Here is a 24,123-nt window from a genome sequence, read left to right as displayed (position 1 = left end):
CCGTTTCCTGTCTGATCAGATTCACTTCAACAACAAGCAGCCTGTAGCCACGTAAACAAATGACCCTGCTGGTGGCAGCCTCACTCTGCTCTCACACTGTACAGCCCCGCTCATTCTTTCATCTGAAGCTCATGCAAGGTTATATTTTCATTTCAACATGGCTCCCGGGGCCTCTGGGCAGATTAACTAGACTTTGCAGGAATGTCAGGAATTCAATAAAGAGAAGCTTATTTTCTTCTCTCTGTTGATGTTGTGCTGAGATTTTACAGTTGGTTTGAATTATTAAATGTGAATGCTTTCATGCCAGAATATTTGAAATATTCTGTTGTTCTTGCCTTCTGATCCCTGTGACAGCATTGAGACCTTCATGAGAAACTCCAACATGTTCACTGATTACATTGTTTGAGGATTGTCTGACATGGGTTCCTTTTCTTTTTTTTATACTCATTTTATACTCAAGTCATTCCTTTATTAGATAGTGCCAGTAGAGAGATGACAGGAGACAGGGGAGAGAAAGATGCAATAAATGTACTCAATCAGAGTCAAACCGGGGACGTTGCGGTTGCATCTCATCAACTCTAAGCCACAGCACGCTCTGGATCAAACCCTGGATCTATTAGAAGGTAATTTACTTTCTCATACGAAGTCATTTAGTTTCTTTAATTTCTAAAAAAAGGGACGTTTTAAATGCAATTTCTGTGTCTTTTAATACATTTAATATTATATTTTTAAGAACTGCTTTGTGTAAAAAAAGTTTATAACAAGTTTCCAAATCCAGAGAGTCCTAAATTCCTGTCAGGATATGAATCCTCATGAGGACTTTTCATCCAGGGAAGAGACAGAAAAACAGATGCAGTTTGTGTCTTTGTTATTTTTGTTTTCATGCTGGTTTGAATCAGTTTCTGCTTCCTCTGTTTTACCTCGACACACAAACAGCAAAACGCAAACTTTATCTGTGACACAAACACTAACTTTCTGTTCTGTAACATTAGAAAGGCGTCAGTTTGACTCTCGAATTGTGGGACGAGCCGCTGCTGGATGCGGGTTTGTGCATCTTCGCCGCAGTGACATCACACAGATCAGAGGCGACGGGAACGCTGATGTGAATTTGGATCGTGTGTCTTATATAAATTCTGCTGCTGTCTGTTCCTGTGTGGATCACACTGCTGCCTGCAGCTGCGCACACACACGCACGCACGCACGCACGCACGCACGCACGCACGCACACACACACACACACACACACTCTCTCACACACACACTCTCACACACACACACACATACTGTTATTTTTGTCACTTGTGAGGACACTATATTGACTTGTGCATTCAACCACTGTAGCAGCCGGTCACAAGATTGTAGTCAACTATTGTAATCAACGTAGATTTCGCATTGTTTGTACTTTCATGTTGACTATAACAGACCTCTGCAGAGTCCGACCTCTAGATACCATTATCATATTAGCATGAGATTTGTTTATTATTATCACCTGTTATGAAATGGGTAACGTTAGATCTGTTCTAGGTATAAAGTCAATACGATATTGCAGATATGTCTGATTCAAATTTAAACGAACATTAGCTAACATTAGCTTTTACGGCCGCTTGTTCTTTTGACCGCGGGGGAGGAGGACCGTCCATCCCAATCTTGTGGACCCTGGCGTAGAGGCTTAAAAACTGTGATAACCTTAAAACAACTAAAAACCTTGAAAAAGCCTTATGACAGCAAATTCATCATTAAGTTACAGAGCAAAACATCTTCATCTTTGCCAAGTCCTCTTTTTTTATTCTTGATTTTATTGCAGTCATCTGCCTTATTCTGTCTACTTTTTAGATAGTGATACTACTTTCTAGTAAACAATTCCAGAAAAAAGCATAACTGACCTGGAAGCAGGTGTAATTTTCCCGCCTGATTTGCTGAAGATTAGACTAAACAACTTACAACGAATGTTGTTTACACATACATACACGCAGATTTGTAGTTTTTTCTTAATTTTATGAATCAGAGTGGCTTTATGTTTCTTTCCCACTGATCTGAGGACATGTTGCCTGAATATATCAAAACAGAGTGAACAGCCTCATGAATCCAAAGTGGAGCATAGAGTTTATAGTGATCTTCGGTCAGAGAGGGAATTCTGATCACACGGAATGAAGAAAAACAAGATGAAGGAAAGCAGCATGAAGGAAAGTCAGAGAGGAAATGGGTCAAACCATCAGGATGGGAGGAGGATATGAGAGGAGGAACTAGGGAACTAGGGAAAAAACTAGCATCAAGAAGAAAGGGGTGATAAGAAGAAAAACTTCTTTCAACTTCCTGTCTTAGGATTCAAACCAGCAAGCACCATATCCAACCAAAAAAAAACACAAAACAAAATCTCTTTGATTTCTTTGATGCGATGAGGACAGCGGCTGTTGTCTCCCTGCTGTTTTCATCCTCATTAGACAAACGGACCAAAATAAGTCGGACGGATAATAACATGCAAATCACAGCAAACAGACGAGGGCAGCAGAGGGATTTGGGGACGCTCCTACTCTGAATCGTCGCCTTGGGAACGATTATTATCTGCTTCTGTGGGTCAAACCCCGCTCCTCCTCTGCGCCGTTAATTGGGATTTGTTCAAATCCACTGACAGTCGACGGCTAATTAGGGATGGGCGGACTGAAGGCCGCTCCGGCTCTCCCTCCGCTGATGTGAACTTTAGCTAGGAGTTTAAATATGATAGTTTGTGTTTGGAGTGGCTGGGGAATAACACCATGAGGTTAAGACACCTCAGCTTGAGATGAGCAGCTAAAACGTATAACATTAACACAGAAATATCCCTTTATTGAACATCTAAAGAAAGGTTTAACCGACATTAATCTTGTAATCATTCTCATTGAATACCATGGGCGCCAGAAGTTGGGGGGCACCAAGATCTTTATAGTTCTAGCCTCGTGTTTTTGCTCTCAAAGTGCACAAGATTGATGTATTGGACCCCCTAGAGCAGTGGTCTCAAACTCAATTTACCTGGGGGCCGCTGGAGGCAGAGTCTGGGTGAGGCTGGGCCGCATCAGGTATTCCACAAAAAAAGCTTTGTTAAAAAAAAAACCAATCTTCTCAAACGTCATTATTAACAGTTCTTTAACTTGAATGGGTTCTTCTGAACATGAACGGTTCTTCTGAACATGAACTGTCCTGAACATGAATGGAACATTGAAGAACATGAACGGTTCTTCTTAACATGGCCTCTACTGCGTCTCCCACTTTTCCTGAAATTGTCTGTGCTCGTCACCAACCTTTCTCTTCACTGCAGGCTTTGAAAAAGACATGATTGGGGCTGTGTGACAAGATATATATTCATTCCACTTGGTGTCACTCCGCAATAAAGTTTTTGTGTTGCTCTGCAATTACACCACCAAACCGCTAGTTGGCGGCGGCGTCTCTATGAGTTTCCTTCTTCTTCTTCTTCTTCTTGTACTACAAACAGAAACTGAGCGGAGTTGGAGCTAATAACTGTTGAACCACAGAACTTTTACTGACATTACTGGAACGCCGAAAAGAGAAAATATATCTGAGTCGATTTGTGTGAACAAACATTAAAAAGATCGAGGCAGAGAGAAGTTGAACTTTCTGTGGTTGTCTGGGGTCCTGGCCGCTCAGCATCGCTGAGAGACTGGACCAATCACAGCTGTTGCGGTCTGCGTCGCCGCGACGTGTAGTTACATTTCTGGAGAGGTGCACGTCAGGCTACGGCGTCGATTCAACGCAGAAGTATAAATCAAGCTTTAATCAAGCTTATGCGATGTTACACGGGCGCCGCCATAGTTGTTGTGAAATGTTTCTCTGCTTGCATCAAGCCCGGCCGATTGCCCGCCCCCGGGAGCCATATACCCCACTGTGATTGGTAGGTTCGTTCAGCTCGGGCTCGCGCAACAAAGGAACCTTCCACACACAACGCGGCAAAGTGCCATTCACATAAAACTCGCGGGCCGAGGGCGCCTGGTTAGCTCAGTTGGTAGAGCGGGCGCCCATGTAACAAGACTTGGTCCTGACCGCAGCGGCCCGGGTTCGAATCCGGCCTGTGGCCCTTTCCGCATCCACTCTCTCTCTCCCCCCTGTTCAAGACTCTATCCACTGTCCTGTCAATAAAAATGAAAAAATGCCCCCAAAAAAATAACTTTAAAAAAAACAACAAAAAAAAAACTCGCGGGCCGCACTAACATTAAACTTTCATATCAAGGTGGGGGCCACAAAATATCGTCTTGCGGGCCGCAATTGGCCCGCGGGCCGCGAGTTTGAGACCCCTGCCCTAGAGAGTCCGAGGTCATAGTAGCTTGTAGAGAAGGAGGTTAAATAAAACTCCAAACTTGCGCTAAATTTTTGTGAGGAAAAAACTGGCATGGCCATTCTCAATGGGGGCCCTTGACCTCTGACCTCAAGATATGTGAATGAAAATGGGTTCTATGGGTACCCACGAGTCTCCCTTTTACAAACATGCCCAATTTATGATAATCACATACAGTTCGGGGCAAGTCATAGTCAAGTCAGCACACTGACACACTGACAGCTGTTGTTGCCTGTTGGGCTGCAGTTTGCCATGTTATGATTTGAGCATAATTTTTAATGCTAAATGCAGTACCTGTGAGGGTTTCTGGACAATACATGTCATTATTTTGGGTTGTTAATTCATTAACACTAATAAATATATACATACATTTGTATAAAGTAGGGCTGACCGTTGCCTTGATAATCGATGTCCAAATCAGTATTTGAATGCTTATTTTTATATATATAAGTATAGTAGTATAGTGTTTTTTTTATATAACAATGTATTAATACCAAAATAGCCCATGAAATATATAATGATTCCACAATTCATATTTAACATTAATTATTATTGGTTATTCTCAGATGGATATCGCTCGTTTGTTGTGTGTAGAGGTGTCTATGTGAACAGTAGTGCGACAGCGGCGCTGTACTGGACACTGAATCAAATATTATTCACCGAAGATTCGAAGTCCAAAAAATGGTATTCAGGACAGCCTTAGTATAAAGAAAGCATAATGGTCCACTCCCATGTTGATAAGAGTATTAAATACTTGACAAATCTCCCTTTAAGGTACATTTTGAACAGGTAAAAAATGTGTAATTAATTTGTGATTAATCGCAATTCAATATTTTAATCAATTGACAGCCCTAGTATTAACATAAATCCACCAACAATGATCTATGTGATGTGTACAGCACAATTGTAATGCACTTGGTCACAGTTTTTAATTTCAAAGGTTACTTTCTATTTAGTTTCCGTCTCAATTTCCTTGTGGTCAACGTATATTATTCTTCAAGCTTTCATTAACAAATTGAACAATGCTTTAAATTGTTGTTTTTGGTTTTGTTGTCGATGAATGAAAAAAATCTGTCAATGTTGAATGGAAGCTAAATAAAACGATGTTCACATTCAAATTGTTTTTCTCTGTAGTGTACTCAGTGAGACTCTCTCCATTCTGCTCTGCTCTCTCTCTCCATTCTGCTCTGCTCTCTCTCTCTCTCGCTCTCTCTCTCTCTCTCTCTCTCTCTCTCTCGCTCTCTCTATCAATCTGAGTGTTCAGTGTTTCTAATTAATTCCCAGTTTACAGTCATATCTGAACACACACACACACACACACACAGAGAGTCAGACTGCTAATTGAATTTTTAAGCCCCTGCTATTCATTAGCATTTTGCCTTGTAATGTGTTGTGTGTCGCTTGTGTGTCGGTGTGTATGTGTGTGTGCAGGGAGGACTGATTCATATTTCAATGTAATACTGGGATCGGGGTGAATGATTTCCGAATATGTGTGTGTGTGTGTGTGTGTGTGTGCGTGGATTTACATTGTTTAACACACATGATTCAGCTCAGGTTCGGATACAGGCTCAGTTCCCCGTCAGAAAAGGCTGTTTGATGGCAGGGTTAAGCAGTAAAAAATATTCTAAATATTAGGGCTGCAACTAACGATTATTTTCACGTCAATTAATCTGTCAATTCCTTTCTTTCTTTTTTTTTATTATTCAAACTGATTAATCAATTATCAAAATAGTTGGCAATTAATTAATTAATTAATTGTTGCAGCGCTACTAAATATATCGTACACTTAAACTGCATTGATTTTGATGATCAGCACAAAATCAATTCGTATGTAATCCACGTAATTGTGAACCGGGAAGTATAAAGAGCGGCGGACGTCATGTAGGGAGGAGGTCGGGGTGGATGGGTGGGTAAAAAAACACAGGACTTTTGTGTTTGTGTTCCGTGCGAAACCAGAAGTCAAAGTTGATTTATTTGTCACGTAACTTCCGTACTTAAATTACTCAACTACCGGGGTTATTTTAACCCAAACCACAACCTTTTCCTAAACCGAACTAAGCAGTTTTGTTGCCTAAGCCTAACCAAGTCGATCTTTTCCTAAACCTAAACTAAACTAAGAAGTTTTATTTTTAAAAGACTGGAGAGGAAATTGACACATGCGTCAAATGTTGGACAATTGTAGGAAAACGCAGTTGTTGAAAGTCGTGCTTAGCGTCACGAAAAAAAAAAAGAGGTAGGTGGGTAATACACTGACTATGGATAAGTACCTCACACACACACACACACACATACATACTCTCTCTCACCTCCCTGTGAGCTGCAGCTGCAGGTCTCCTGTCTCTTTAATTGCTCTGACTGACTGGGAGGATGAGAGTCACTCCAGAGACCAAAACACTCAAACACAAAGAGCTGAGTGAGCTAAAGAGACGACCAGCTGACACACACACTGTGACTGTGAGTGTGTGCGTGCGTGCGTGTGTGTGTGCGTGTGTGTGTGTGTGTGTGTGTGTTATCCAGGACCTCTTTATCAGAGTCTCAGAAGTAATCAGCATGTTGGTTAGGCTATGATTTTTTTTCTTTCCATCAGCCAGCGAAACAGAAGTCTGAATGACAAACTCTCTGACCTCACATTTAATTCAATCCAGCAGCTTTACTGTCTGAATAAAGCTAATGTTAGTCAGGATAAATGGTCAAGATGTTTGATATTTTAAACATCTTAACGTAAAGCTCTCACTTGTCCGTCTATAACTGCATTTTAGATGTCTAAAGATCCATTTTGACACTCACATTAACCAAAAATGTCCAAATTATCTCTGAAAATACCTTCATAATACCTTTTCAGATCTTAAATGATTAATTATAGAGTTGTCAAAAATATATAGATTGGACTATTTTGACAACGTATTAGTCATATCTGCAGTATACACCAAACATTACTTGATGCAATTTTCTCCACTGTGAAGATTTTCTGCTTTTTTTCTGTTTCATCTCATTGTAAATTGAATCCCACTGTATTTCTGGACTGTGTTCATGTTGAGCTTATTACTATTATTACTAAATGAATGAAAATTAATAATATTAATACAAATAATTGTTATTTGGTAGTAGTAATGTGCTTGATATTTCTGTTGATAGGTGACAGTACAGTCACAATTCAAAATGGGCATTCAATTACATGTAAGCACAAATTTAATTTGTCGCAACCTGTGGCTAATTGATGATGTAAATGATCCATAATTAAAAGTTAAATATGAATGTGAAATCCCTCAAACTTGGAGCTGTTATACAGTATATTGTCCTACAGTGTAGACAGTGTACACTGGCGTGATGGCGATGCACTTAAGCCTCTGTGGCTCTCTGTCTATTAATGTCTTCCATAAAAGGTATTGATCTTAAGCCACACTCCACTTACTAAATTACATTACACGTGAATTACTTTGGTTCTATTAAATAAATACGAACAGTAAAATGAATGAAGGAAGCGGAGCAATATCAAGTCTGTGTAAGTGTGTGTGTTTTAGTCGCCACGGTAAATGGCAAGGACAGGTCAAGGTGTCGTGGAAACATTAATCTGAAGGAGGGAATCTCCACTCATCTCCCTTCCCTTCTCTCCTGTATATAAGAAGTGGACGTAGTCACCATGATGTCACCAGTCGGTTTGTGGACTGCCGTTTTGGAGCCTTGAGTTTGGCATTTTGGCTGTCGCCATCTTGGACTTTTGGAACCAGAAGTGGCACAAGAGGGTGGAGCTAAGTACAACAGAACGCTGAATAAGACTTTTTCAGGCGACCAAAATGTTAGCTTTAACTTTCATAAACTGAAAACACAGTGTGAAAGGGTTTTAAGTTCCAAGACGAAAACCCGGACAACTCCCCGAGTGGACAACTCCGTGGTCGCAACCTGTCAATCACAAGGTAGCCACGTCCTAAGGCATATGTGTCTATTTGAGTATAAATGGGACCATAATTCACTAAATGAACATCATGCTGTATTGAAGAAGACTTGAAACTAGCGATTGAGACCATAAACTCATGTTTACAATGTTTACTGAGGTAATGAATCAAGTGAGAAGTAGGCTCATTTTCTCATAGACTTCTATACAATCAGACTTCTATTTGGGAGTCGCTCCCTGCTGGCCATTAGAAAGAATGCAAGTTTAAGGCACATCCACATTGGCTTCACTTTTCAAAATAAAAAAAAAACAGTAAGTGGACCTTGAGTAAAGAAAATGTTGTCTAAAATCAAATTTCTGCATCATAGAGCCAAGTGGAAGCAAACTGTTTAATCCCAGAAAAGAAGAGGACCTAAACTTGAGCCCTGTGGAACACCACATCTCATATGTGCAGGTGAGGAGGTGGAGTTTATTATTTCAACAGTGAGTTCGAATTTAAATGGAGGATCTATGTAATGCAGACAGTTTAATAAAATCAAGTAGCCTAAGATCTGATAAAACTATAAATCAGTGAATAGTTGCCTGTATATACTGTTAGTAAAACATAATGTGTTTTATAGAGCTGTCACTTACCGGCCACAGTAACCTTGGCGGTCCGACTAACGATGCTCCCCAGTCCGTCCAGTGTGGTGAGGCACTGGTATTCGCCCTCATCGGGTCGGTGGTGCCGCGAGTGTACAACATTCTGCACCAGCAGCGAGCCGTTAGCCAGTTGCCGCCGCCGTTCGTCCACCACCGTGCTCAGCAGCACGCCGTCTTTACGCCATGTGATGACGGGAGGTCCTGCCACCGCATCGGACTGCGCCTGGCAGTCAAGCTGCAGCACGCCCCCTCGCACCGTCACCGTGTCCTGAGGCTCCTGGATGAACGTGAAGTCCACGAAACCTCCGAGGCTAGACGAGGAGGAGGAAGATGAGGAGGCATCTGAGGCTGAAGGAGGAGAGGAGATGAGGAGGAGTTAGATGGAGGCACAAAAACATGAGATCACCCATAGGACAGTTAATGCTCTCCATTACATAAACTGACCACAGAGCTGCAAGCAAACACAGGTGTGGTTCATGACAGTGAGGAACTACAAGAGGGTGTCCAGTGGGGGATGAGCCATATTCAATAAAAGATACCATAAATCAAAACAAAATAAATAAATCAGTAAGTCTGGAGGAAATGAAACATCTCATAATGCAAGATCAAAAGCAATCATCACATCTTCCACATCAAAACGGGCCTCTGCCGCAGGGCCCAGGGCCTGCAGGGGGTCCCAAGTCTGTTTCTTTATTAGCTAATATGAGTAACATTACGGCAGACACCACATCCTGCTGCAGGCTTCATTAAACATGACGTGTCTTTAAGCGGCTACAGTGTCCGAAATTACTCACCAGCCAACGGGACTGGTAGATAAAAAAATCCACCAGCCAATATAGTAAATTGTCTTTTTGTGTCACATATACATTTGTTTCAGTACATTTATTGACATAATGAAGTATTGTGTTGCATACAAATTCAGAGAAGAGGCCAGACCAAAATTTGAAGCAAAATAATTTAAATATATTGACGCTTAATCAAGCTGTAATCATGCTGTACTCCGCTCACTCGGGACTGGATCCTGGTATGAGGGAGGGACCACTGCACGGGCTGTACAGCAGGAAGAATGCGCAAGCCGTTTGGTGTGCAATAAATACGCCTTTCTTGATTTCCGTGCGTCTTTTGTACGCAATATGTATCCTGTACTGACTGCAATGTAAACGCATCCACTAATAAATGCTACAGTAAGAGTAAGTGACATAGTATAAAAAACGAGAAAGACCAATTATGGTGGACGGGTGGTGTGATGGATGGGCCCAACAAACACTGGACTTTTAACCAGGAGGCCCATGTTCAAAACCGTTGTTGACTGGTGCTTTGTTTTGTAAGTTACGTTAGGGACATTTGTCACGTTTTTTAGTGACATTTGACATGTGTTCCGTAGTTGTTTTCGTACGTGTTTTACTTTGTTAACCTACTTATTTCCCAACGATGACGTTTTCCCTTACCCTAACTAAGTGGTTTTCTTGCCTAAACCTAACTTTGGACGTTTGCGTGGCGTATGAAAATGACACGACATCGCTAAAATGCGTGCCCATGAAACGCAGAATGTCCATGTAATGACGTGGTATTTATACGCCTTCCCGTGAGACAGGGTTTCCCAGGGACAATGGGACGGCGTTAATCTCGAGCCCTGACAGTAGAAAAATGAGTACCGTCACGAGCATGCTCATAAATGACACCAAAATGCGGTAGAGACTCTCAGTGTAATAGAGCATAGTTTTTTTTATTATATGACAATTTTGTACAAACGTTGAACCGCCAGTGTGGCGGATAGCCTTCGTGGATTTATTTGCCAAATGGAAAATTTAACTTCGGACTCTGGGCAGCTATAATGAATATCTTTACAATAACAATGGATTAAATGACCATGTGTAATGTGCAACGCAAAAAATTATAAAACATTAAAATCTCACTGTACACTACCTGCTCAGCACTAAACAAAAGATATAGTTAGCAACTAGCCACTATAGTGGAGCATGCCAAGTATTGCAGGTTTAGGTAACAGACGCTGGGGGAAATAAACCTTAAATATAAATATAAACCTGTTCATCTTTTCCAACATTAACAAAAACACTGAGACAATCCAACTGTTTTTCTGGGGGTCAAACCCACAACGATTACTGCCTGGCTCCAGGCGTTGAACTACAACTGGAATCAAACCCATTACCCATAATGCCTTTCTCTGGTTCAATGTCAAAGCTTTTTTGCAGCAGCAGCAGGAGAAGAAGAACTACAGTACAAGTTATTTTCTCATGCTTTTATCTACTTATTCATTTATTCATGTTTTGGCTGATGTATTTATTCAGATTTGTTATTAGTTTTGTCAGATGTGTCTCTTCACAGAAGAAAACATGCTAGAGTTTAACCTCCAACCTTTTGCTTTGCTCTGCAGGATAACTCAGCATCTGTACCGAAGCCACACCAACCTGTTGTATTCTTTGTTTTTATGTTTTTACATTAATCTGGTGACAGGCTCTGACAGCGGCAGCTTCTCCTCTCATCTTTGATGCCGACGCTGCTAAAAAGTCTTTCATCGTGATCAGAGAGGCAGTTTGTCCGATCAAAGCCACCGTTCAGCGTTTGTGTGTTTCCTGGAAAGTCTGAAAAGAGGCTGAGAACAAGCTGAAGTCGCGTCATTACGCCACAAAGTAGACTTTGAAGAGCAGCAGATGTTCTTTCTTTTTCTTTTTGATTTTACTACGTTCCTTTTTAAACCCTCGCAGCTTTGGTTTCTCCTGCAGGAAAACTCTGATCAGACAAACATCAGGTATAAGAACTAAACATTCTCTGGATGTGCTCCCAACTGGGATGAAGAAACAAACGGAGAACACTCAACATAAAAGTAATGTACCACAGCTTCTTTTTCTACTCTAATTATAGGACAAAACACATTGATTGAATAAAAACTGGTATCAATAAGAACAGGGCTGCAGGCAGATGTGATACTGAGGTCATGAGTCAAAGTCCTCCTAACAACTCCCTCTGCACTAAAACGCTCTAGTTCTTTTTCATTATTTTGATTTTTCATCTTTCTATTTACTTAGGTGTTCAGTTATACTTACAAGTTTCCTGTGGAAATCAAAGTGCTTATAAACTCTACACAACTTATCAAACTAGATAAAATAAGTTATTTAGAACTTTGTCTCTAGTGCCGGATTAAAAAGTTCTTTCCAGGAAACTCATTACAAGGAAATTACAAACCAATAACTCAAAATGATACAATAACATAATAATGAATCAGGGAAGCGACTGATGAAAGAAAATCAATGTGTGCTGGTGGAAGTATTTACATCAAAACATCTGATCACCTAAAGGTTTAAATGAGCAGACGCTGTTCATTTTAATGTGCTTGTTTGCACACAAATGATATGAAGCACCACGAGGGGAAAATAGTATTTATAAACTGATCTGATATGAGAAGAATCTCCTCATTGAACTTCATATTGGCTCTTTCACAGCCTTTTATATTTCATTAAACTGATTTTCTTTGTGCATAACGGATGAATATTGAGATAAGACATTTATTACAGTGATCTTAGAAGGTGGTACAAGACACACATTTTTCTCCGTCTCTACACACTTAACCTTGTGCTGCTGCAGCCTTTATGTTAATCTGGCATGTTGAAGTAAGATTGCGGTTGTGACTTTTACATAAAAGTGACCCCGCTTCCCCCGCATCAACCCTGTTTTTAATAGGGCTGTCAAAGTTAATGCGGTGATGCAAATTTGTTTTAACACCACTAATTTCTTTAACGCATTAATGCAACTTGTGATTTTTAGGTTGTAGCGGACATCACATGAAACTAGAAAACCTAAGGAATCTACTACTAACCATGTCATGCTAGCTTGTCGAGAAGGAAAATAAATCACGCTGCAAACTTAGGCAAAGTTTTGGCGAGGAAAAACTGGCATGGCCATTTTCAAAGGGGTGATTTGAACTCTAACATCAAGAGATGTGAATGAAAATGGGTTCTATGGGTACCCACGAGTCTCCTATTTACAGACATGCCCACTTTAGAGTTTGCCATGTTATGATTTGAGCATATTTTTTTATGCTAAATGCAGTACCTTTGAGGGTTTCTGGACAATATTTGTCATTGTTTTGTGTTAATTGATTTCCAATAATAAATATATACATACATTTGCATATTTGTCCACTCCCATGTTGATGAGACTATTAAATACTTGACAAATCTCCCTTTAAGGCACATTTTGAACAGATAAAAACTGTGCGCCTAATTTGCAATTCATTGCGATTAACTATGGACAATCATGCGGATAATTGTGATTAAACATTCTAATAGATTGAGAGTCCTAGTATTTACTCTAAAGAATTACGGACCCATTCATCAAAGCATTTTATTTCCCAACATGAAGGTCCAAATGCTCTTTCAAATCTACACGTTACTAGGAGTTAAATTCTGGTGGAGAAATACTGAATCTTTTCATTTATGTACAATTATTTTTGGCCTAAAAGTGTACGCTTTTAAATATAGCTCATCTAAAGTGGAATACTGCATAGATCTAAGTGTGCGGTTATCTTTTCTATAATCTTTTGGAGTCATTGATTCTTTCAGCACCTTAGCAAAGATTAAGACAGGTAGAGTGGTTGTCATCCTGCATTAATAATAGCTCGTCTAAAATAAAGTTTCCAGAGAAATGACAGAACAGGACATGACCTCAGGGTGCTCAACTGTAGCTAAAGCAGTTAAGCTGTGAAATCTTAACAATACCGTGAACTAAGGACACCATCCTATCCTCCCTTATTTCGACTTTTTGATTTCATGGCTTCCTTTTTGCCCATCTTTCCTTTGTTTCCTCATTCCTTACATTCCTCTTTTCCTTCCCTACCCTTCCTTCCTTGTTTCACTCTGTCCACCTATCTCCCCGTCCTTCTCTCCTTCCTTTCATTTCTTCCTTCTCTCTCTTTTCCTTCATGGTTTCCTTCTTATTGATTCCCCTTCAGCAGTCCTCCCCCCCCTCTCTCTCTCTCTTTCTCTCTCTATCAGTAAATCACCATCTTGACAGCTCTATCTGTACTCACCCCCACCTGTCACACACACACACACACACACATATACACATGCGCGCACACACACACACACACACACACACACACACACACACATACATATATATACACACACACACACACACACACACACACACACACACAGTCAGTTCATCAATGTGTCCTTGTCCTCGTTGTCCTGCAGTTTGATGCTATCACTCTCTGTCTACTCTCCCTCCGTCTCTACTCTCTTCTTCTGTTTTCAATGCCTCTTGGTCATTGTTTCTTCATATTTCATCTGTAACATGAAACTGGTCTATACCTCCATATTTTCTTTTAACATAAATGCTGTATTTTATTATGTTTACTTTATTTTCATTACAGAATAATTTCCGAATGACTTCTAGGAAATATCCTGGAAAGGACTATGTGTTTCTGTACTGATTTTGGGGAAAATAGCTCCATACAGTTTTCAAATACACCTTTAAATAATTCATTCAACCCAGACGGTCTTTTACTAAGAGCACAGCAGGTTAGCTGAGCATTCTAAAATGTGAAATTTGTCTACCGCTGAGCATACAATTCAACATGTTTTCCAATGATAAACGAATTATAAAATGATATTCACTTAGGTTTAAATTGAGCTTTCTAGGAATACTATTTTCCATATTATTCATGACAAATTTAAAATATATTACTACATTGTTCTTTCCAGGAAACTTCATAGGAAATCATTAGGACATTAAAGATTTGTAAAATAAAGCATTACCAAAATGTCAACAATAAATTGAGAGCAGGAGACAGAAAGTGTTGATGTACCAATGTTTGAAAGCCTTTTCTTGCTTATTTCATAAAGCAGCAGATCATCCTTAAAAAATTTCATTTTTGAAACGGCGGAGGGTCCATGTGTTTATAATAACTTTTGGTTATGAACTTCTTTTTAAATTACAAAAAAAGTGAAGTTAGCAAATATCATATCCGTATTGGCCATGAGAATCATGTAATCATATCGGCTGGAAAAAAAAAATATCGCGCATCCCTAGATTAGACTGAATTTGGACCTGGTATGACTCTGGTCCAGGGTCAGGTCTCGGTTACTCGGTGGCCTGTACAGCAGACACTCTGCCAGTCAGAAATTAGCTGCACCCTCAAGTGAATCGACCCCACACAGGCTGAGAAAGTCTGAGACTCACTTTTATAATAGAGGTAGAGAGGTAGAAGAATATAGAGCCGTCCAGGAGTTTAACTGATAAGATGAGAGGCGGTGACAGCGAGGTGGACAACAGCCAAGACCATCTGAACACACACACACACACTCTCTCACAGTGGCTGACACTATGGGTGAGTGTCTGAAAAGCAGACTGCATTAAGACTCTGGACAGCGTCCAAAAAAACTGTGTGTGTGTGTGTGTGTGTGTGTTTAAACTCTGCAGACTGCTGCCTGCCAGCAGAGAATAATCTTGAATGAAAGGAGGAAACAGGAAGGAGCAGAAACTATGAGGAAAAAAAGAGGGGAGGGAGTACTGACATATCCAAAAAACTAAAACCCTAATCTGTAAGAGACGCCATGAAAACTACCAGACAGCAACATGTCAGGAAATGAACCACTGACATCATGTGACATGCTACAACAAAAAAATCTCTCAACATTGAGAAAGCTGAGCCGGCGGTTCGCAGCTAATGGTGCTAACAGCGCTAACAGTGCAAACGACGTCAACAGAGCTAACAGTGTTAACCTGGGGGGGAACCGGAGGGTGGGTGCTACGCTTCCGCGACGGCCCCATCAGACGGAACGGCGTTATCAGCTATAACCACCGTATTAGAGCAGTGCAGATCAACGTCCATGAGCTAGCCAGAGGGGCGCGCTCACATGCACAAACATGCACTTAAAGGTGGGCATGGCCAGCCCAGCTACGTCAACAAAGCACGAAGAAGCTCGGATTACAACACACACAAAGGGAGAGACACTTCATTCTCTGCTCAGGTAGACATTACTCCTCTATATCTAGCAAATAGTTGTTTGCTTTTATTTAAATGCTCTAGATATCATAATAAGGGACATTTAAAGTCTTTCCCCATTTCACAAAGATTTCAATGCAATTGTAAGGTTTGTTGTAATGTACCTTTAAACCTTCACATATTACATATGCCACACAACACCAAAATCCAAGATTAAAAACTGAAATGCACGCTCACTCTCTCGCACTTAAACAAAATATTGTTCTTTATAAAAAGCAGGGGAAAAAAATACATTATTACTCGCTCTTTCGCTCCACCTCACGTGCATGCGCGCACACTACACACTGCAGAAGAGTTAGTTTAGCTTTGAGAATATCTAGTGAATGTACAGTGGACGTTTGTGCAGAAATAACTGCTGCAGCTTATCCAGACCAACAGAGGTTTCCCGTGTCTTGTGAAGTGACGGGGCTCCGCATGGAGTAACGTTATCGTCTCCGACCAACCCTGTTCCCTCCGACCGCGATCGGGAGGCTGAAGCAGGAAAAGCCGACACTAGGATCAGCAGTGATTCATGGAGACCTTCGTCTGGTCAGCTAACATTACTGCCAAGCAGGTGAAATAAAGAGTGATATTGTGGTTTTAGCTGACATCTGTCGCCTCACTGTTTTGACTTGATGCTCGTTCATGTCTATGTAGAGCGAGTACAAGCGACTTTTCGTTAACAAGCATTTCTGATTCTTACAAACAGTCCCTTTAAACCTTCACATATTACATATGCCACACAACACCATATTGGAAGATTACAAACTGAAATGCACACTCACTCTCTCGCACTTAAACAAAATATTGTTCTTTATAAAAAGCAAGGGGGAAAAAAGTACATTAACACTCTCAGGAAAAAAATACAGCATGTGCTGCAGTTATTACTCAGGATGAGGGGACCAATGAAGGAACACAGTACCAGCAAATTGGCGGGAACAACCAGACGTGGTCCTCTATGCTCCCAAAGAGTGTCTCCTGTTGCTATCCTTTAGCGAGCATACACAAGTTTCTCTCAGTCAATTTTCTTGTTTACAAGACTATTAACAAGCTCATTCAGAGTTTGTTTTAGCGTTAAATTAACTTACAGCATCAACACACAGTGACAATACTTAGTAATATACACAGCTAGCTACAACATGCTAACATAGCTAGCGTGCTAATGCGCTAATGGCGGTTAGCATATACATTTTTACAACACTACATCTTACTGAAACAGTTAAAATTCAACAAACAGAAGTTTTTACCTTCCACAAATCTTTTTACCGGTTGGTAAACTCTGAAACCACCGTGGTAAATCTCTGGCAGCTTGGAGAGTGTCCAACTGTCTGCTTAGCAACCACCGTCTCTCTCTACCGCTCTCTACTGCTTGTGACGCAGATCTCACCTTTAAGTCCCGCCCCTACAGCGTTCTGATTGGTCGGACGGCTCATCAACAGCCAATCAAAATGCAGAAATCAAGACAGACTGTCTGACGCTCATTAATGATAGATAGATAGATAGATAGATAGATAGATAGATAGATAGATAGATAGATAGATAGATAGTAACTTTATTGATCCTGAGGGAAATTCAAGTTTCCTGCATCACAGTTCCATAGTGCAAAACACGTTAGTAAAAAGGCAGTAAAAAAGTTAGTAGTGCAAAGTACAAAGTACAAAAGAATATACCAGATATAAAAGGAGATGAAGAAAACTGTTAAAAGTGAATATAGTGCAGGGTAACAGCTGGGATACACTATTATTAAAAAAAAGTGAATATAGTGCAGAAGAGACTGTTAAAAGTGAGTATAGTGCATTATTATCTGTCCTGCAGACCGTCCTCCTTTAGGTAGTAACCTGAGCATGCTACTATTATGTGTGTGACAACCAAACTACTTGAACTGCAACTTTATTTACAACTGACAAATATTCTCTTTTTCCAGCTATTTACAGTTTTAAACAGATTCATTTATTATGGAATGCATTTAAATAATGTAAATGAACTGGTAACTCTAAACTTTAATGATTGTAACAATTTCACTAATTTATTCTAGCCTATAAATGTACTTTGTAGACTGGGCTACAGTCTGATACTATTATCTGGGTGAATACTTGATTCTGACTGGCTGCAGGGTGTCCATTAATTCCTGATAATGGACACCTACTAAGTAGTTCCATATTTATTATATTATATTATATTATATTATATTATATTATATTATATTATATTAAAAAAAGTGTACTCATGACACAAACTTACTTATAAATCAATGCTATAACATTGTACACAATTTCTCTTTTTTAACTGCTTTTGAGACACTTTTGCTTGAAATATGTGCAAGGTATTGTGTAGAACCTGTTACATAAACACTGTAATGCTATTGAAATAAAGGCTATAATCAAACGAAAACAACTTTATAACACTTTCAACTAAATTTAGTCCAGTTTCAACAGCGAGCTTTTCACCTGCAAATCACCAAAACCACACAGACCACCTATCAACTGCTCCAACAAAAATCCACGTCTGTGTTTTGATGGTGAGCCGTAAAGACGGCCAACCACAGCACTTTCACATCCAGACTGTGGAGTTCGGACAAAAATGGTTCGTTAATGTTATTTTTGTTCAAAAAGCCTGTGACATAACCAACTTAGTGTGCTTTGAGCCTAAATGCTTCATCTGTCGGAGAGGGGACGATCTCTGCTTTCACCGTCAGTGAAAATGCATTCTGTTGTTGAACTCTGTCACCACAGTAATGGCAGCATCGCCAGTCTAGTGTGTAGATAACAAGAAAAGAAGCTGTTTTGTGTTGAGTGTATGTGTGTAGTATAATATTGAGTTTAATAGTCCAGTAATGATGAGCAATATGATGACGCACACAGTGAGACTCTATGCCGAGGTACCTGTGCATCAATATCTTTGGGTGTATAATTCGACCACTGGCAATGTTGAAAGTCAATGAGCAAGACTGCTTTATGACACTGTTACAGTTTTATAGCATTTTAGCATCAATATGATGAAGAACCATGATTCATTCACTTCAAACAACCAAAAACAGACATCCCTGTCTTATTATTTAATCCATAACATTATCTCAATTGATTTTCCAGAATATGTACTATATCATGATATTTAATGATATAAAATTAAATATATATCACCTACGCCAGCTGACTCCGGCTAGATTTCATTGTGTTTGTTGAATTGATTTGTTTTTGGGTACAAAATCTAAAGCAATTGCACATTTCCAGTTTCTACCTGGCAGACTCTACAGCTTCACCAGTACAAACAACAACAACAACACTATCTACATCCTCAAAGTTGACCACAGAGTTGAATCAGCGTCTCCTCCACACAATGCACCTGTACAAGTGTTCCTGTTATTGTGTCCACTCCCCCTCTGAGTCCAGCGTGAAAACCTAAACCACGTCCCTGCTGTCAGACACATTTACAGGCAGTCAGCAGCAGGCCAATTATACACACACACACACACACAACCGTTTGAAAAGGTCCCATCTGCAGTGTGAGCTCTGACACCAGCTGGACAACACCAGTGTGTGCATGTGTGTGTGTGTGTATGTGTTTAGTTTTAAGCCTTCATTACCAAGTCTCACCTGTCGTCTGCCGTCTGTGTCTCATTGAACTATAGCTCTAATAATCCCTTTCACATCTCACAGCTGAGCTCAAACACACACACCAGGCTGTTCTCATACACTGTTCGTACCTACGAAAAGTAATGTAATATAATTTGTATATAACCCATCTCATCAGTTTGTATGTAATTCATGTAATCAAGAGCGAGGAAGGGAGGAGGTCGGGGTGGACGGTTGGCTCAGAAAACGACGGACCTTCACCCGGGAGATTTTACAAATGTTGTCTGACAATGTCAAAATATATTTCTGCCTATGAAGCTGCAAAATTTCAACGGTATTTTGTTGTGTCACACCTTCCTGCCACACACTCAGTAAAAATCCCTTTCTGTTAATCTGAATGCACTGCTCAGAAAACCTCACAAACACACTTCACGCACTCTGATATTAACACCAATTGGTCTTAATTAGCATTTAGTCTCATTCAGCCTGCTGTGTTTCCTGCTAATTACTCTGAGTGTGTGTTTGTGTGTGTGTGTCACCACCATCAATCGCAGCCTGTTTCTTTTTAGTGTGTAAATTAAATTAACGACAGCAGATGTTTGAATGCTTCGGAACAATAATAAAGATCTTTAACATTTCTTATTTCTACAGCTCCATGTGGGGTACACTCGACAACACTTGTGAGTATAAATTGGCGAAAAATAAGTCTTGAAGATAAAGGAAAATCAACAACAAAATATAAAATTAACTTCTTACACATTTACAGATTTATCAATTACTTTTTAGACATTTTTAGCAGTATCTTTGTACGTATAATGAAGTGTTTTTTTCTTCATTGATTTGATTGTTTTATAGATTTATTCAATTATTAATTTACTCAGCTATATCTCATGTTTGGCCCACCGTGGCAAATTGTTGTTAAAACGGATTGAGAGGAGAAAAAGGAGGAAAGAAATAAAGAGAGGTGTGACCGAGAAGGAAATGACAGAGAAATAGAGCAATGTGAACAAAGAATGAAAAAAAACAGAAGAAAAGGATAAAGACTGAATGAAAGGAAAAGAAAGGGATTAGTTTCAAATACACACACACATATACACATTGTGTGGTTTCCATTTGGCTCTTGTCAAAACGCTTTGAGAGACAACAGTGACACTCCATCCCCTGAGACAAATCTGATCATATTCACTGTGTGCATGTGTGCGTGTGTGTGTGTGTGTGTGTGTGTGTGTGTGTGTGTGTGCAGGTTAAACACCAATAAGCGTTCGGTCTGCACGTTGTTAACGGAGACCTTTCCTGCTGTCAGACACAATTACCAACCGGTCAACAGCAGGCCAATTATACAGACGCATACACACAATCAGTGAACGGCAATAACAAGGTGGCTTATACCGTCAAAGAGGCGAGGTGGGAGTAGCTGTCAAAACACACACACACACACACACACACACACACACACATACAGAAATTCCCGAGTGACAATTTTAAAGTAGCTTTGTGTCAAAGCGAAAAGGGAATAGCTGTCATACATGTCACTGAAACACACTCACACACACACTGTGTAGTGATACCTCACGTCCACATTGTGTCCGTTCCCACTGCACTGTCACTTTAAATATTAACCATCTGATTAATTATTAATGTGTTTATGAATTCATGATACTCTGGAGCTATGTTGCGAAAAATGGGGTCATCACGTTTTGTAGGATATAAAATAAAACATTATATTATCCCTAGTTCTGGTCTGAATGGTTTTAATGGCCCTTATTGATTAGATTCAGGTACAGAGGCCAACCTCAGACTCAGCTGCATACAGTAGTCTATACACAGTAACCAGCCTGCTTGCATGAAAAGACCTATAAATGCCACAATGATGCACAAGGTGTTTAGCATGCAATAAGTACACCTTTCTTGATCTTCACATGTCATTTTCCACGTATAAATAATACAGTAAGAGTTAGAGACGTAGTATGAAAAGCAAGAAAGACCATTTATGGTGGGCGGGTCCAACAAACCCCAGACTTTTAACCAGGAGACCCGTGTTTGAGACCGTTGCTGACGGTGTTTTGGTTTGTCAGTTATGTTAGTGACGTTTGTCGAGCTTTTTAGTGACATTTGACACTTGTTCCGTATTTGTTTCCTTACGTGTTTTACTTTGTTTACTAACTTATTTCAAGCCCATATTTCTCTACCCTGGTTTTCTTGCCTGAACCTAAGTTAGTGGTTTTCTGTTAACCGGTGTTTTGTTTTGTAAGTTACGTTTGTTACGTGTTTTTTATTAATGTTTGTGATGTGTTTTCTGTCGTTGGGTTACGCTGTTTTCTTACGTATTTTACTTAATTTACGTACTTATTTTTAGCACAACCATGACGCTAAAAGGCGTACTCATGACACCAATGTCCGTGTAATGTTGTGCTATTTATACGCCGTCTTGTGAGACCGGGTTGCAGTAACAGACACAAAACTGTCTCATTAGCCTCAGGAGTTACAGCAGCGTTAAAGCTAACTGGTTAGCCTCTGTTAATAATTTGAACACAGTTAATGCTTACTGGTTTGCCAGTTTGGATGCAGGTAAAGCTAACCATCAGGAAAGTTATCTCAGGGGGCGTGTCATGTACTAAAGAGGGGGAGACTGCAGATAGACCCTTCTCCTGTTAGCACCTTGTACACACCTAAAGCTATCCAGCAAGCATCCACAAATCCCAGCAGTTTGAACACAGTTGTCTAACCTCTGATAACCATGAAAACAGTAAACTGTTTTCTTCTTTTCTTTTTCTTTTGGGCAAGTGTATTATGCTTATGATAGAATCAAATCAAATCCAAGCAGCTATTATCAACCTCTTAACGAGATAAATCGTCAAATAGTTATTTTTGTTGTGTAACTAATTAGTAGCACCTCGTTAACAAGTAACACCAGATAAACAAACAGCATCGATTTTAATTAGCTGAACCGACTGAATAAGAGTTATGACATGAACACGCAGCATCAATATATTTAGTTTGAAAACCTAAAGCTAACCATCTAACCCGCTAGCCTCAGCTAGTTGATCACTGTAGCTATTACTCTTCTCTTTTAACAGGTTCAACACAGTTAAAGCGGACCTTCCACTGAAAGTCTCTGTGTTCCTTCTGTGAAAAAATTACTAGAACAATATCTGCAAAGTTAAAAACTACTGAGTGACTGTGACAAGACTGATACTCATCCATAATCAATACAAGCTGGCCGATTAGACAAGGCCCAAAGTGATCATAGACAGAGTAACAGTGCTCAGACAGATTTGGTGCGCTCGCAGCAGGATAATATCAGGGATAAAATCTGCAGTGTGAAGTGAAAAAGGTGTCAGAGCAATTCTATTGGTCTTTGATCACAGATTCACTTCCTGAAAACCGAGAGTCGAGAAATAAAAAAAACAGCAGCTAAAAGCTGCAGGATGAAAGGAAAGATCAGGATGAAAAGAAATATCAGTTAGGGAGGGAGGAGGGGTGATGATGTTCTGTTTTTTTATTTAAAAGCCACTAATTCCCTCTTTCTCCCGCCGTCTTCAATTTTCCTTTAATCTCCTCTGCTTTCCTCTTCTCATCTTCCTCTTCCTGGTTGTTGTTTACTAAAAATGTTGTTCATATATATATATATATATACGTATATACGTATATACTGTATATAAAATCCTGATTATTATACACACAGTGTGTTGTCCTGTTGCAGTCTTATGCTAAAACCGTTTTCCCTCCATCCGTCATGTTTTCCCTTGTCAATCTACTTTTCTACATTCATTACCCCATAATGATGAAGCTAAAACAGGATTTATATATCTAATAATCTTAAGTGTAAGTAAGTGATTTGTATTTCATTAAGTCAAACCACCGTATGTTTCTTTAAAAGGAAATTCTTCCATAGTTGAGGTTCCCGTAGCAGATGTTTGTCTGTGCAAACTGAGCCGAGAAACAGAAATTGGGTCCATGTTGTTGAGAAAATGTCTCCCAGCTGGAAGCCATTTCCAGGGGTGGAAGGTCAGCAGTGTGCAGCTCAGTCTGACGGTCCACCAATCTGCCTCCAACTGAACGCTGCCGCAAACCTCAAGAGTCTGGTGAAAAGGTCAGCGTAGCGTGACTACAGGGATCTAGAACTAGACTGACTAGAAGACCAAGAGCTAGAACACTGACATAGCTGGGGGCTAGAAGAATAAAAGGCTTAGGTCGAACACGACTTCAGGATCTAGAGACCGGTTGACTAGAAGGTATAAAGAGCTCAAAGTAAAAGGCTTAGAGTGAGGACAACTACAAGGTCTAGAGTAAGAAATTAAAGGTCTGAAGCTAGAACACAGACAAGGCCAAGAGTTGGACCAACTTAAAGGCCTAGAGTTAAAACAAGTACCAGGACTAGTACAACTAAAAGACCTGGAACAACTAAAGGTCACAGAGCTAAACGTCTAGCAGTCTAAAGCAACAACAAGGCTGATGGCTAGAAGAACTAAAAGGTCTACAGCTATATCAACTACAGGGCCTATATCTAAAATAACTACAGGGTCCAGAACTAGAACTAGAAGGCTTAGAGCTAGGGCAAATTCATGTATCTTATGTCTTGTTCTTGTTGTGTTATATGAAGCTCTTTGAATTGCCTTGTTGTTAAAAAGCGATATAGCACACCCATGAACAGTCTAGAGCTAGACGACTGGAGGGCCTA

General features: G+C 40.0%; 2 protein-coding genes across 5 annotated transcripts in view; one reads left to right on the top strand and one right to left on the bottom strand.

The window, feature by feature from the left end:
• Positions 1 to 24,123, bottom strand: part of dcc (DCC netrin 1 receptor) — a 330,153-nt gene that overhangs the window by 244,740 nt on the left and 61,290 nt on the right. For all 4 annotated transcript variants that reach the window (XM_074617402.1, XM_074617403.1, XM_074617404.1 and 1 more), the window contains exon 2: positions 8,850 to 9,206. In XM_074617402.1, the coding sequence (XP_074473503.1) occupies positions 8,850 to 9,206 (357 nt within the window). The remainder of the gene's footprint in view (positions 1 to 8,849; positions 9,207 to 24,123) is intronic.
• The window catches only part of spina (spindlin a), a 391,527-nt gene that overhangs the window by 358,791 nt on the left and 8,613 nt on the right, over positions 1 to 24,123 (top strand). The gene's annotated exons all lie outside the window — the stretch shown is intronic.

The sequence above is a fragment of the Sebastes fasciatus genome, chromosome 19 (genome assembly GCF_043250625.1).
Source record: "Sebastes fasciatus isolate fSebFas1 chromosome 19, fSebFas1.pri, whole genome shotgun sequence".
Classification (NCBI taxonomy): domain Eukaryota; kingdom Metazoa; phylum Chordata; class Actinopteri; order Perciformes; family Sebastidae; genus Sebastes; species Sebastes fasciatus.
This window is presented reverse-complemented; position numbering and strand designations above follow the sequence as displayed.